The sequence below is a fragment of the Rhamphochromis sp. 'chilingali' genome, assembly GCF_963969265.1.
Source record: "Rhamphochromis sp. 'chilingali' genome assembly, chromosome: 18".
Taxonomy (NCBI): Eukaryota; Metazoa; Chordata; class Actinopteri; order Cichliformes; family Cichlidae; genus Rhamphochromis; species Rhamphochromis sp. 'chilingali'.
Window position 1 is genome coordinate 33449789 of NC_137945.1, and position 14788 is coordinate 33464576.

The 14788-nt window shown below is 45.2% G+C and overlaps 1 protein-coding gene across 1 annotated transcript; it reads left to right on the forward strand.

Moving 5' to 3' along the window:
- Nucleotides 1–10797: 10797 nt before the first annotated feature.
- On the forward strand, nt 10798–13841 carry LOC308385900 (uncharacterized protein; the record flags this gene model as incomplete). Its single annotated transcript, XM_080865093.1, has 4 exons — nt 10798–11821; nt 12964–13419; nt 13501–13666; nt 13712–13841. The coding sequence occupies exons 1-4, from the start codon at nt 10924–10926 to the stop codon at nt 13839–13841; spliced, it is 1650 nt and encodes a 549-aa protein (XP_080721219.1). The 5' UTR covers nt 10798–10923.
- Between the last annotated feature and the right edge of the window lie 947 nt (nt 13842–14788).

A 14788-nucleotide genomic window follows, 5' to 3' on the forward strand; every position in this document is an offset into this window, starting at 1 on the left:
AACAAAAAAAATCCCTGCTGGGATTTGAAACTAGGATCTCTGTTTAGTTACACCAGTTCTGGGATGGAAATTTCTTCTAATTTTAAGTATTGTTTACATGTTTTAACAATCTCACCTCTGTGTTACTTAGTTATATACATATGTAATGGCATCACACGTGTGTCAAACGTTATTTTACACATAGTGGGGCGTTATGAGTAAGTTAGACTGAGACATACAGATGCCTCTTTGTTAGGCGGACCGCGAGACCTCTCTGAGCCCTAGAGAAGGAAGAGGCCTCTCGAAGGAAAATTGGGAATGTGAATATCGCGAGTGACAATTAAATGGAGGATAAGTTGTAACTTTGTCTCTGGAGGAATAGGCCTGGAGGTATAATTCCCCCTCCGGGATGGGGAAACGTGAGAGTAGTGGAATGTTCTTTGTCTCTGTCTGTATTTAAGGAAGGGCTGTGTCTTTTCCTTTAGCGATCACACAGCAGTGCCTATACTGGATGCTCTCTCTCATGCACATGATGATAATAATCTTCCTTCCCTCTCGTCCTGTCTGTGTACAAAGTGATCAGTTCCCTCCACTTGTATCCTCAAAACTCTGGGAATACAACAAGCAACTGGTAAGTACACACCACTTCTCAACGCCAGGAACTAACTGATTTCTCTCAACAATCCAGTGTCCATTGAGGCTCAGCTCCTCTGTTAAGTAGCCCCTCAGATGCGGCTGATCAGCAACAGCTGAGTGCCATCATCTTACAGGTGTGGCTGTTTTAATGGCGGGTAACTCTCCGAGATACCCCCCTGGAAAGCCCTGAAGACTGCTGAACGCACACACTCCCTTTCCCTTAGCAAAAATGAGAGACAGGGAGAGAAACACCAAAAAACCTAAATGGCACCGGGGTAATGCGGCCATGACAAACAGGCAGCATGCTGCCATTTCATAGGCTCTCAGACCTCTCTGAAAACGTCGAACCTGGAATTGGCTGGGCCGCACTATGAATTCTGGGATATGGTGGGCCACGAAGGAAACATCCGCCCATCCTTCAATTGGAGGAATAATTTCTGTTTTACAACTTCAAGATATCTCTGAACATTTTTGTTAAACGTGCCAGTTCATCACAATGAATTGGTGTAATATCACAAATAAACTGCATGTAATTTCTTTAGTGCACTCATAAACCCATAGCAGACTGTTAGGAGACATTTTACCACCATCTTGGGGCTTGGAAGGATGAATGGAAGGTACTAAGTACCTGTCTGGTGTGTCGATGCATCCCATGTCAAAAATATCCAATACTGTGTCACTTATTGGACACTGGATTTGAGAGTAGTGATAGTAGGAGAATATCCCACTGTACCTACAATAAATAAAACACATGGATCAGGTTAGTACACCATTACTGTTAGGATAAATTACATGTTAATTTCTTTCTCCTTGCTCCTGCAGAGTGGCGTCCCGGCTGCATTGGTCACATCCTACTCGACCTCGACCTCACATCTCAGAAGGAAGGACACTGGAAGACAGTCAGCAATTTGGCACTGTCAGGTTCAGTGACAAAAACCTAAGAGCTGGAAACTACAAAAATACTAAAGAATAACTAAGGGAACTAGAAATAGAAAGATAAAACCATGAAAAAGTACAAAATCACAGAACATTAAATAATCAAAAACATGGGTCACCGGACCCAGGACCATGGCAGGCTCATTATAACGTGAGTTCCACCTGCTGCACGTGCCCATATCAGCACTGTGACGTTTCCCCTTTCTCTTCATCCACAGGAGTGTTTTAATGCCAACTATTTCTTGTCATTTCCTGATGGTTTAATGGCTGTTTGTAAAGATGAGGTTAATTATAAGCAAGCACACCGATGCTGCACCTCCCACTGCTGCTGCCGGGATCCGGTCCGAACATGGTTTAATTGAGCTCCATGGACTGAAACTGTTCTCGCTGCATCCCAAAAGGTTGAGTCTGTTCATTTCTTTTCAGTGGTTTCGTCACTGATCCAAGTGACTTCTTCAGCCTCAGCTGACTGCAGGTTTCCCCAGCCTCATAAACGAACAGCAAAAAAAAAAAAAGCAGCAACATCTAAATGCCCTCTGCATGGATAACGCTTTCCACCTGGTGAGACTGGCAGATGAAATGAAGTTGACCAGGCTTCTGTCTGTGAGGGTACAGCTGTGCAGCTTCACTGCAGATGTTCCCGTCATGTCTGCGAGTTTCAGCAACAGAAACTGATGGAAGTTCTCGTATTAGACTTCAGATTTGTTTACAGATATCGTTACTAATTTCTTACTAATTAGAAATTTTCTAATTTCTTATTTTGTGGGTTTTATTCTGTTTGTATTTGTGTGATTAGCTGATGCAGTTCTGTTGATTACACTGATGTCTTTCCTGACCAGGACAAACGTATTTTACTTTGAAAGTTTTCCTCATTAAATAGATACCTTTTAAAAATTGTGTGTTTTTGTGTGTTGCATGGCACTTTGCAGCAGTTTACGGAAAATTTGTTTGGCAGCGTGCTGTGCTCGAGTTCCATCGTCCCTCCGCCCGTCAAACACTTCTTTAATCTCTTGCACGAGCAGGCGCATGTGAGGTACTCTCACTCGAACGCCAAGCATGGAGACTCAGCAGACGTGTTGGGTTCCCAGAGTCGAGCAATTTCTTTACACTGCCCTCCATCATACGTGAAACTTAACAAAACGACCAAGCTTTTGTAACTCCATCAAGCACTTCTACTCAATCAAATACCATTAGCAGTTTATTTTGCACAATAATAAAATTCATAGTATGATGAAGTGATTCCTCACTGGGGAGTTCCAGGGAGTAGCGAGGAGCAGCATACTCAGCCATGTTGTTCAGCCCGTACACCACACAGCAACTCAGTGCACCGCGGGAGATCTCCATGTCTCAGGCATCAGACCAGGCCCCAGTCTTGACATTGTAGTATTCAACATTAGGGGTGGTGGTGAAGCCGTTGTAGCCCCCTGCAACAAACAGGCAGTCATGCATCACAGAGATGCCAAAGTTGCTGCGGGGGCTCAGCACGGGGGGCATATCCAGCCAGGTGTTGGTGTCAGGATTGTATGCCTCGACAGTCTGCAGACGAGCAGTTCCACTGAAACCACCTACCTATATGAGGAAAACAGAAATGTGAAGATGAGGAAGCTCTAAGCCATTTATTAGAATGACTGACAGACAGACAGATGATGGCCAACTAAAATATCTTCTATTAATAATTTATTTTCATGACTCTGTGTCCTACTGTCTTTGCACATGCTCATTGTGCTTACTGCAAATACATGGCCTGCAAAGGTGATGACTCTGAGGCTGCTACGCCGAGTTTAATATGCAGCACACATATTTTAAGGAGACCAGACAGCTGGCAGCAAACAGTTAAAACTCTATGAAGTGATGCCAAAAAACTGTTTCTCCAAATCTTCACAGTTAAAAGTATTTTGCGTATTTTAATGAATAAAGATGGCGGTTTATAAAATTCACTGTATGTTAGAGATGAGTGATGATACAACAAATTCTAGTGTCTGTCCAATACCAAGTAAATACAGGGCCAGTATTGCTGATACCAATGCCAGTGTAGATATGTTTAACCTATAAAGGCAGATGTGAGTGAAGTTGCCCCCCCCCCCACCTTCTTCAAATCCAACAAAAGTGGTATCAAACGTTTGTGCTGGTTTGTGCTGCAAAAATGTTCTTTTGTGCTACTATCATTTTAAAGATATTAATAAAAATTTCTAGAGGTCATCAAAGGTCAACCAGCCCCCCCACATTAATGGAATCAAACAAGATTGGTGTCAATCAGTTGTGCAATGTTTGTGCTGGTTTGTGCTGCTAAAATTGTCATTTGTGCTGCTTCTGTTTTAAAGATATTAATGAAAATGTAAAGGTCAAAAGGTCAACCTTTACCCAAATCAAACAAAATTGATGTTAAACGTTTGTGCAGGTTTGTGCTGCAAAAATTTTCGTGTGTGCCGCTATCATTTTAAAAATATTAATAAAATAACGTCTTGATGCGTGCTTAATCATCCAGGTAAGTAAATCCCAAAAGGTTGATTCTGTTCATCTGGACATTTTCAGTGGGAGAAACATTTCGTCACTCATCCAAGTGACTTCTTCAGTTGGAAGAAGTTGGAGTTGGAGTTCAAGTTATTTTTACTTCCAATAGTGTTAACATACTACACAGGTCAATGACTAGATTTTTTTACATTTTCATTGCAAGTGGCAGTTAAAGCACTTACAATGAAAGTGCAGTTAATTAAAGCAGTTAATTAAAAGTAGTCTATATAAATGTAAATGCTGTAATATGATTATTTTAATAAACATTTAACTTGGATGGATTCAATGCTGGTGTGACCACAGTGCACACGTCTGCTGTCGCTCACAGTGGTCCAAGGGACACTCGGGGAGTTTGTGCGTTCACTCAGACACGTGAAACATTAGAGGGAACATTGGTGGGGGGGGCCAACTTCACTCACATTAAAGGCAGCTGTGGAGGAGAGCAGTGTGTAATGATATATGAGATGAATTCTGAACACATTTGAATGACTTTTACTTCCCACAATAATGAGTCAACACAATAAAAACACACATGAAATGTAAATGTGCATGTCTCTAAAACTTTGACTCTGCTTCTGCTGTTTAATGTCTCATAGCCTAGGCTATAAATAACATAGAGCTAAAAATCAACATTAAAAGGTTAAGCCATTTTTCATGGAGTGTGTTTGAAGTATACTTTTCTTTTACATTTCCATAAAGAAAAAAATTGACATTTATACGATTCAGTGTTCAAATATCAATCTCGTCACAGTAGCATCGATCTAATAGCACATCCACTCTGTCTTTTTCTCAGCTGCAGCCATTCCCCAACTCTCTGTGAATGGTACTCATGGCCATCAGTGGTTGTTGATCAATGGTCATGAGAATTTGCATAATTATGATTAACCCTTGTATGGTGTTCGGGTCTGTGAGACCCGTTTTCACTTTTTTTCAAAAGAAAAATTAAACAATTAATTATTTTTTCAACCTGAAATTCATTGGCTTTGGCTTATTTTCTGTGAAGAACATAAATCCGAACTAATTTTCAGTGACCTCATACTGTACCTCCCCCCACGCATTTACATTACATACAAGGTGTTCGGGTCCACTGGACCCAGGTCTAGTAAAAGTGTTGAAAGTGCAGGTCCTGTGTTCCCACACTCTGTTTTTCTCCTTTCTGGTGCTGCTGATAGTGTTTTCTTCCCCTCCTGCTCCGCACAAAGTTGCAACATTGTTGAAAATTCAACTACCAACACGTCTGCTCTGACATTCCCACACATTTTACCCTCTTTCTTGAGGGATCCAAATTTTATTTTCTCATACCCTGTCCCACCTGCAAATTAGGGGCATAATACTATAAATAAGACTTTGCTAGTGTGGTTCTTTATCACAACTGATCAAGATGGCAAAAGATTATCTGCTGCGAGGGCCATCCAATTGATTTTGGAAGAGAGAGGGGCTTCGGATGATGATGTTGACAAAGAGGTTTCAGAATATTTCACATTTCTGAAAATTCAGAGTCTGACAGTGACTTTGAAGAAGAGGATGAGGTTGAGCACCATTTAGTAACAAAACGAAGACGAGTACCCCATCTGCAGCCAGCTCCAGGACCAGAACAAGCCCACCAGACAGCAAGTGAAGAAATATGGATGTCAATAACTGGTGAAATTGAATGGTCTTCTTGCCCAAGAAATGAGCCACCCTGCAGAGCTGCTACTGTGATAAGCCAGGGCCAACACAGCTGACAGTTACTCATGTGCAGGACATCAAGTCTTCATTTGAGCTTTTCATCCCAGATTCCATCCAGAAATTTTTTCTGGATTGCAGTAATCTAGAAGGAAGGTGTGTTTTTGGAGAGAGGTGGAAGGAGATGGACCAAATTTACTAAGAACCCCAAAGGCCTACTTTGGGGTTTTTATCCTTGCAGGAGTTTTCAGGTCCAAAGGGGAATCCACAGAATCCTGTGGGATGCAGAAACCGGCAAGAACCTTTCCGTGCATCAATGTCTCTGGAAAACTTCCACAAAATTTCCAGGATTATCCGTTTTGATAACCGAGACGACAGACCAGCTCGACTGCAGAGAGACAAGCTAGATGCCATCAGGACAGTGTGGGATAAGTGGGTGCACCACCTCCCCCTGTTTTACAACCCTGGGCCCAATGTCACCATTGATGAGCAGCTGATCCCATTTAGTTGTGAAACATATTGCTTCACCTGTAAATGTGTTGTCTTTCCACTCACTCCACTTGATTATAACTGATTTATTTTATAACATTTTATAAAAAAACAAAACAAAAAAAATGAGAAGCACATTGATTGATTGAGCATGCATCAAGAAGATTTTTCCTGCAGTTACCTGTGAAATAATATGGCATACTGTATGGTAACTGTTATGATTCAGACATCAGTACTTAACTCTTACCTTCAGGCTCTCATTAATAATGAGATGAACACAAGCATTCATACATCGTTTCCTAGGGGCTTGTTTTGCTGATGACTGTTGCATCTGTCCATGTCTAACCTCTAGTTTCTTCTCTCTCTCCATGAGCGCCTCCTTCTGGCTGCTGATGTATTCAGTGAGCATGCCGCCTGTCCTCCAGCACTGTGGACAGGCGCCCGGTGTATTCTGCCAGCTGATGTTGCTCTGGATAAGTTCTGTCTTAACATTTATTGGTCGGCTCTGAGTCTTTGGGGGGAAGAATTCTATAACATAGCAGAGATAATCCTCCTTAGGACCCGGCCTTTGCGGTCAACGTGGGCCGGGTCAGGGTGCACAATCAGAGTCTTGTCCATACATTCTGACTTTTTAACGGAAAAAATGTCACAATCAGTCAGAAAGTCTATTCTTTCTACTGAGTGAATGTCCATAGAACGAACCACCTTCACCTCACTTCTCTCAGCCGTGAGAGAAAAACAGTCCCCATTACTATTTACAGGTGAAGCAATAGGGGTAAAGTCAACATCACTCACCACTGCCTGCTGTTCTGACGAATGGGCTCCGGCTGTAGTGTGTAATGACTGCGGAGGCGCCGCTTCCTGCTGGATGACACTGGTGACAATGGAGAAATGACGTCCTCATCCTGCGACGACATTGCTGCCAAGCAGGAGGTGGGTGAGCTAAGCGGCAAGTAGTGGAACTCTGTGGCCGCGGTGTGGAAACGCCTCTCCCCCGCGGCAATTGCTGCTGTGCAGCGGACGACTCCGCGGCGAGCTTCCTCCCACCATCCAAAGACATGCCCCACTATGTGTAAAACAACATTTGACACACATGTGATGCCATTACATATCTATATAACTAAGTAACACAGGTGAGATTGTTAAAACATGTAAACAACACTTAAAATTAGAAGAAATTTCCATCACAGAACTGATGTAACTAAACAGAGATCCTAGTGTCAAATCCCTGCAGGGCCCAAATGCTCTGATTCCTTGTCATCGCTCTCTTGTTCTAATGAGCAGAGCTCGAGATCTTAAATGAAAGAACTTTTTTTTACAGAAAGTCTCACTCAGCAAACTGTCGTCTGTAGGAATGCTATCTTTACGTGTTCAGCACGCTGAGGAGTGACAAAGAACGTGGCACCATCCTAAAAAAGCAGTTTTCAAATCTGTGTAGGTGGAAATTATTGGAGGACAACTGGGTTATGGAACTACTGTGCTCAAATCTATCCGGTAAAACATTTATGAGTAAATTTGATCTCTAACCACAAATCACCATCTAGAAGTTGATTAGATTTACTGGAGACCTGTTCAGTCCTTTATCATTAACTAGACATGTTTTGGATAGATTCAAAATTTAGCATTGGTTGAATCTTTAAATGGTCTCTTTTATTTTCAAACTAAGTCAGTTTTCAGTGGGTGACTTTGAGTTTCCAGTTGAGCTGCATGTTTTGGATAGCTGGAAAAGTAACTTTTACTTATAGAGCTCGTGCGAAATAAATAAATCAAGTCCAGTTTTACTCTCATATCGTCCAGCTTTCTGATTAGTTGTCTTCTTTCAATATCATACTTCTGACAATGCAATAAAACATATATTTCCTGTTCCCTACTGCAGTCACACTCCCCTGTACAGTGTTTTCCTATTGAACGTAATGTGCTATTAAAACCAGTGTGTCCGAATCTAAGTCGAGATGTAACCGTCTACTCTCTCCTGTTTCTTCCTGTACTTCTCATGTCTCCCACTTTCCTTTGGATTTTGTAAAACCATCGCCCTTTCCTCTCTTCCCTCCATTGCTTTTGCCACCTTTCCTTCATTTTCTGTTGTATTCTACTCTCAATCTCCGTCCTACTAGCACTAATAATCATATCTGTTACTCCTCTTTCTCACTCTCTGCAGCCTGCAGATGAGTCACGTGACTGCACAGTAACAAGCCACAGCAGGACAGGAAGAAGGGGAAAAGTGAGTCTACCGCATAAGAAGAGGTGTTTGCACAGGCAGAGCTGCTTTTTCATCCACAGTGAGTAAAGTAGTGAACTCAGAGGAGCGAAACAAACTATTAGTGATGGCCAAATGAAGCTTTCTGAAGCTTGTATTGAAAAACGCTTCATTACTCGAAGCTTTTCAACACAGTCCTCTCTGGTGACATCTGGTGGCCAAAAATATGAAGAGCAGCTTGAATCCATAAAATAAAACCAACTGCTTCATAATGATTGCCCACTCACTCTACAGAGTGGAGTTCTGTCTGATATGGGCCGCCGTTGTGTTGCTTCTAACGTGTATTTTTTGGGGTTAAAAAATGTGGTTTATTTGTTTAATAAATAATTTTGACCAGTAAACTCTCCTTGTTCAAACATGCACCATGGTGTGGTCTTTCTTTGCTTTTCACTTCTTGATGTTGGTAAATACAATAATTGGAAAACACCACATTACATATAATATACATGTAATAATGTACAACACATTATGGAGTATGCTTCTGCTGTGAGGTCCTGCCTCCATGCACTTATGCAATTAATCGCAAGATGGGTGTATTTATCAATAATATTACATTGGGGAAATTTTCCTATACATGTTTCTGACCTGGGGGTAGAATTGATTGTGAAAAGGAAAATGCTTATGAACTTGCAAATTAAATACATGATGCTTTTAAGGTAGCCCTTTTTAAAATTTTTATTTAAGAAGCGAATTTGTTCCACTGTGTGATGGCCGAAACTGTTCCTTTTTGTTGAGATCATTTCTCCTGCATTAAGGAAAATCCCTTCACATGGCACAGAGGAGGCTGGAGTGCAGACAAACTGGTAGAGATGCAGTTATACAGTCTACCAGGGCCCCACAAACTATCAGCTATAGAGAATAAATAGATTAAATTGCTGCACATTTGGCAGACTAACATTTTAACATTAATTAAACAATAAAATATATATTTTTTTAACATTAAATGTAACGAGTCAAATGGAAGTTTTTCTAAAGTTATTTGATGATATTTATATTATGAAAAACAGATTTTTGACATTTTGAGTTTTTCCCATTTAATTCATCCTGATCAATTGGGTTTTATCCCCAACAGATTTTCTTTCTCAAATACTAGATGTCTCTTAAATGCAATGTACTCAACAACACTGCCCAATTCTGCTGTGATTTCACTTGATGCCCAGCAGGCTTTTGATCAGGTGGAGTTATTTGTTTGCTACTATTGACAAATTTGGATTTGGGTCGAAATTTTTGAATATGGTTAAGTTGCTTTACGCTTGCCCCCGTTCCTCGGTCCTTACCAACCATGAGAGGTCGCTCCCGTTCCTCTTACACCGTGGGACCAAGCAGGGTTGTTGCCTCCCTGCAACGCTTTTTGCTTTAGCTCTTGAGCCATTGGCCATTGCCATCAGAGCCGATTCCCATATCTCTGGTATAAATTGTGGCACGTCAGAGTACACCATAGGTCTTTATGCAGATGATATAATATTGGCTCTTTCAGATTTAAAGATCTCCCTTCCTCCACTTCTTAAGCTGATTGACACCTTTGGCCACCTATCAGGGTTCACCATAAATTGGAAGAAGTCTGTTCTTATGCCGCTGTCGTCCGGTCTGGGCCCTGATTTCCTGTCTAGTTTGCCCTTTAAGGTCTCCCATGATTATATTTCATACCTGGGTATTAACATCCCTAGGAACTAAAAACTCCTCTTCAGGCTTAATTATTCGGTTCTAACTGATGAGCTCAAGTGTATGATAGATAAATGGAAGCTCCTCCCACTTTCAGTGATTGGCCGTATCAATATAATTAAAATGGTTGTGCTCCCTAAATTCACGTACCTATTCCAGAACGTTCCCGTTTTTCTCAGGTATTCCTTTTTCAAAGGGCTGGATGCCATTATCATGCCTTTTATTTGGGCCTACTGTCAGGTTCGACGGTGCCCCGACCGGCGACCTGTGTGTGTGTGTGTGTGTGTTTGTTCTCCCGCTCTGTTTTTGTCTCCGTTGTAGTTGTTACGCGGTTGCGTAGCAACGGGAGATGTCCGACCCGGAAGTTCCGCCACTCTGAGTGGTCCCACCTGCAACTGATTCCTCGCCAGCTGCTGCCAATCATCCACCATTGTGACAGAACTATTTAATGGTGTGGCTGAGTGACAGACAGCGCTGGAGTATTCCACCAAGCCGGGTAGTGACTCGAATTCAGCGAGTGTTAGACAAACGTTTGATAGCGGAGGGAGGCTAACCGCATCTGTTTGCCTTTTTTCCAGGCTACGAGTGAGACGGAGATACGAGAGGAGAGACGTCACTGTTTACGAAAGTCGTATGGACACACGAGGGGAGCATGGAAGGGACTTAGCACTATGGATTACTTTGGATTTGCTTCACTGTAAATAAAGACACTGTTCAATCTTAACGAGCGATCCGCGTCTGGGTTCTCTTACTCATCACTCCCGTAACAGAATACTCCAGCCACTTACATGGACCCAGCGGACGCCGCTCCGGTTCTGCGAGAACTCTCGATTCAAGGTGAGATGTTGGAACGCCATGAAAAAATGATGAAACATGTTGTTGAAGAACAAACTGTGTTACGGCAGCTGGTTGCTGAATTAAAAGGGATTTTGCTAACTCCCCCTGGGGCTGCAGCTGATGCTCCGTCGCCCGGGCCGTCTCTCAGCACAGCCGCGGCTTCTCCTCTGCCTCCTTCCCCTCCCACACTGCAGCGCGAGCACCCGCTGCCGGCCCCTGAGAAGTTTAGTGGGGATCTGGATAAGAGCCGCGGGTTCTTAACACAATGTTCGTTCATTTTTAGAGAACAGCCTCGGTCTTATTTCTCAGATGGAGCCAAGGTGGGGTTAATGGTGGAATCAATGACTGGACGCGCTTTACAATGGGCCCAGGCCGTGGTAAGCATGCAACCTGCTATCTCTTATGAAGATTTTTTGTGCAAATTTCGTTGTGTTTTTGACAAAGGCTCCAGCGCCGACAGCGCAGCACATCGCATGTTTTCCCTGAAACAAGGATGGAGGAGTGTAGCGGACTTCTCGATTGACTTCTGGATTTTGGCCGAGGAGACCGGCTGGCAAGAAAATGCACTACGAGGGGCTTTCATAAACGGCCTGAACGAAAATCTAAAACGTGAGTTGGCCTCAAGAGAACTGCCTAAGTCGCTCAGTGCTTTGGTGAATGTGTGCATTCAGTTGGATGAGCATAGGCGTGAGTTTGGACGGCGACCAGCGGGCGGCAGCAAAACCTCGGCAGGGCCCTCTCTCGAGTGGAGACGGGAGTGGGAGGAACAGCCGTTGGAGGAGGAGCAGCCCATGCAGATCGGTCGAGCCAGCTTTAGGTCTGTGGCCCGACGGAGAAGACCTCAGGGGGGTGAGTGTTTCACTTGCGGAAAGAGAGGACACTTTTCTGATAAATGCCCAGAGTCGGGAAAAGACGCTGCTCGTCAGTAGCCGTGGGCATACTGACGGGCGTTACCGCAAACATCTTGCCCCACCTCAGCTGTCCTGCCAAATTGATTTTCCAGTCCTGTATTCACCCATGTAGTGCTTTAATCGATTCGGGGGCCGAACAAAGTTTTATTGACGAAGCCCTGGCCCAGACGTTGGGCATACCTGTTGAACCCTTACCTGAGGTCCTCCAGGTGGCGGCGCTGAATGGTGCCCCCTTGGCCAGTATAACACATCGCACTACTGATTTGACTCTTTCTCTTTCCGGAAACCATGTTGAACAAATCAGCCTGTTTCTGTTCAAGGCTCCTCACACTCCGCTAGTTTTGGGCTACCCCTGGCTCGAACGCCATAACCCGCAGATCGATTGGGAGAACAGCAGGATAACTGGGTGGAGTCCTAAGTGTCATGAACAGTGTTTACGTTCTGCTACAGTTAGCCAGACGTCCACTAGCCCATCTTCACCTGACGCTCCTCCCGATTTGACTGCAGTTCCAGCTGAATATCACGACCTAGCCCAGGTGTTCAGTAAAGAAAAGGCCCAGTCTCTTCCCCCCCATCGTCCGTACGATTGTGGGATAGACTTGCTACCCGGCGCTCCCTTGCCCACAAGCCGTCTATACAGTATTTCGAAATCAGAGCGAGAGGTAATGGAGGGCTACATCACCGATTCGCTGGCGGCCGGGATAATCCGGCAGTCCACCTCTCCTCTCGCGGCAGGTTTCTTCTTCGTTGAGAAGAAAGACAAAACGCTCCGCCCCTGCATTGACTTTCGAGGTCTTAACAAGATAACCATTAAGAACAAATACCCGCTTCCTTTACTCACCTCTGCTTTTGAACTCCTTCAGGGGGCTGCCATCTTTTCTAAACTGGACCTCCGCAGTGCTTATCATCTGGTGAGAATCCGCCAGGGGGATGAGTGGAAGACGGCGTTCAACACGCATCGTGGGCACTTTGAATATTTGGTGATGCCTTTCGGGCTCACGAATGCTCCGGCGGTCTTCCAAGCCATGATAAATGATGTTTTACGGGACTTCATTAATCATTGTGTTTTCGTTTATCTAGACGACATCCTTGTGTTTTCTCGGAACCCGGCTGACCATGTCAAGCACGTGAGAATGGTGTTGCAGCGCCTGTTGGAGAACCGGCTGTTTGTAAAGGCAGAGAAGTGTGAGTTTCACGTGCAGACAGTCTCCTTTTTGGGGTTCATCATCGAGGAGGGACGGCTGCGGGCAGATCCGGCCAAAGTGAGGGCAGTGGTGGAATGGCCTGAACCCAAGAACCGTAAGCAGCTGCAGAAGTTTCTGGGATTTGCCAACTTCTATCGACGGTTTATCCGCAATTTCAGTCAGGTCGCCCTGCCTCTCACCAACCTAACCTCTCCTAAGCAGCCATTCCAGTGGTCTCCCGGCGCTGAACGGGCTTTTGTGAGACTCAAGCACCTCTTTTCCTCAGCTCCGGTGTTGGTACAGGCAGACATCAGTCAACCTTTTTTTGTGGAGGTGGATGCTTCAGACGCAGGTGTGGGGGCAATACTATCCCAACGAGTGAATGCAAAATTACACCCATGTGCCTTTTTCTCACGTTGCTTATCTCCTGCAGAGTGCAATTACGACGTTGGAGACCGGGAGCTCCTCGCCATTAAGTTGGCGCTTGAAGAGTGGCGACATTGGCTCAAAGGCAGCGAGCATCCGGTGGTTATCTGGACAGACCACAAGAACTTGACCTACCTCCAAGCGGCCAAAAGACTGAATGCCCGGCAGGCCAGGTGGGCTCTGTTTTTCACTCGGTTTAACTTGACCATCTCTTACAGACCTGGCTCCCGCAATCTTAAAGCAGATGCTTTATCGCGCCAATTTTCCCCGGATCTCGACCCAGACGAGAAGGAGAGACCCATTCTGCCATCCTCGTGCTCTGACCTGGGACATAGAGCGGGTTATTAAGGCTGCCCAGCGGTCGGAACCTGATCCGGGCACTGGGCCCGATGGGAGGATGTTTGTTCCCACGGCGGTCCGAAGTAAGGTCCTTCACTGGGTCCATACGGCCAAGTTTGCCTGCCACCCGGGTAAAAACCGCACTATCGCCTTTCTGCAACGTTTGTTTTGGTGGCCGACTCTAGGGAAGGACGCTCGGGAGTATGTGGCCGCTTGCCCCGTTTGTGCCCGAAACAAGGTCTCCTGTTCACCCCCTGCTGGCCTCCTTCGTCCATTGCCTGTGCCCAGCCGCCCGTGGTCTCATATTGCACTGGACTTTGTTACCGGTCTTCCCCCCTCCTCGGGTCACACAGTCATCTTGACCGTGATCGATCGCTTCTCAAAGGCTGTTCATTTCGTTGCTCTGCCGAAACTCCCTTCGGCCCTGGATACTGCCAAGATTCTCACGCAGCAGGTGTTCCGTCTCCATGGGGTTCCCCAAGATATCGTGTCCGATCGGGGTCCCCAATTCACGTCGCGAGTGTGGAAGGAGTTTTGTAAGGAACTGGGGGCCCAGGCCAGCTTGTCGTCCGGCTTCCACCCTCAAACCAACGGGCAAGCGGAACGGGCTAATCAAGAGCTCGAAGCGATGCTGCGTTGTGTGGTCTCTTCGAACCAGTCATCATGGAGCGATCAACTGGCGTGGGTCGAATATGCCCATAATGCTAGCACGTCGGCGGCTACTGGGGTTTCCCCGTTTGAGGCCTCCCTGGGGTATCAGCCCCCGCTTCTCTCTGTGTCGGAGGGGGAATTGTCGGTTCCTTCAGTCCAGCACCACCTGCGGCGCTGCCGGCGGGCATGGCGCGCCACCCGGACCGCCCTCTTGAGGACCGCTGAGCAGAACAAGAGACTTGCGGATCGCCGCCGTGCTCCGGCCCCTGCATACCAGGTCGGGCAACAGGTATGGCTGTCTGCGA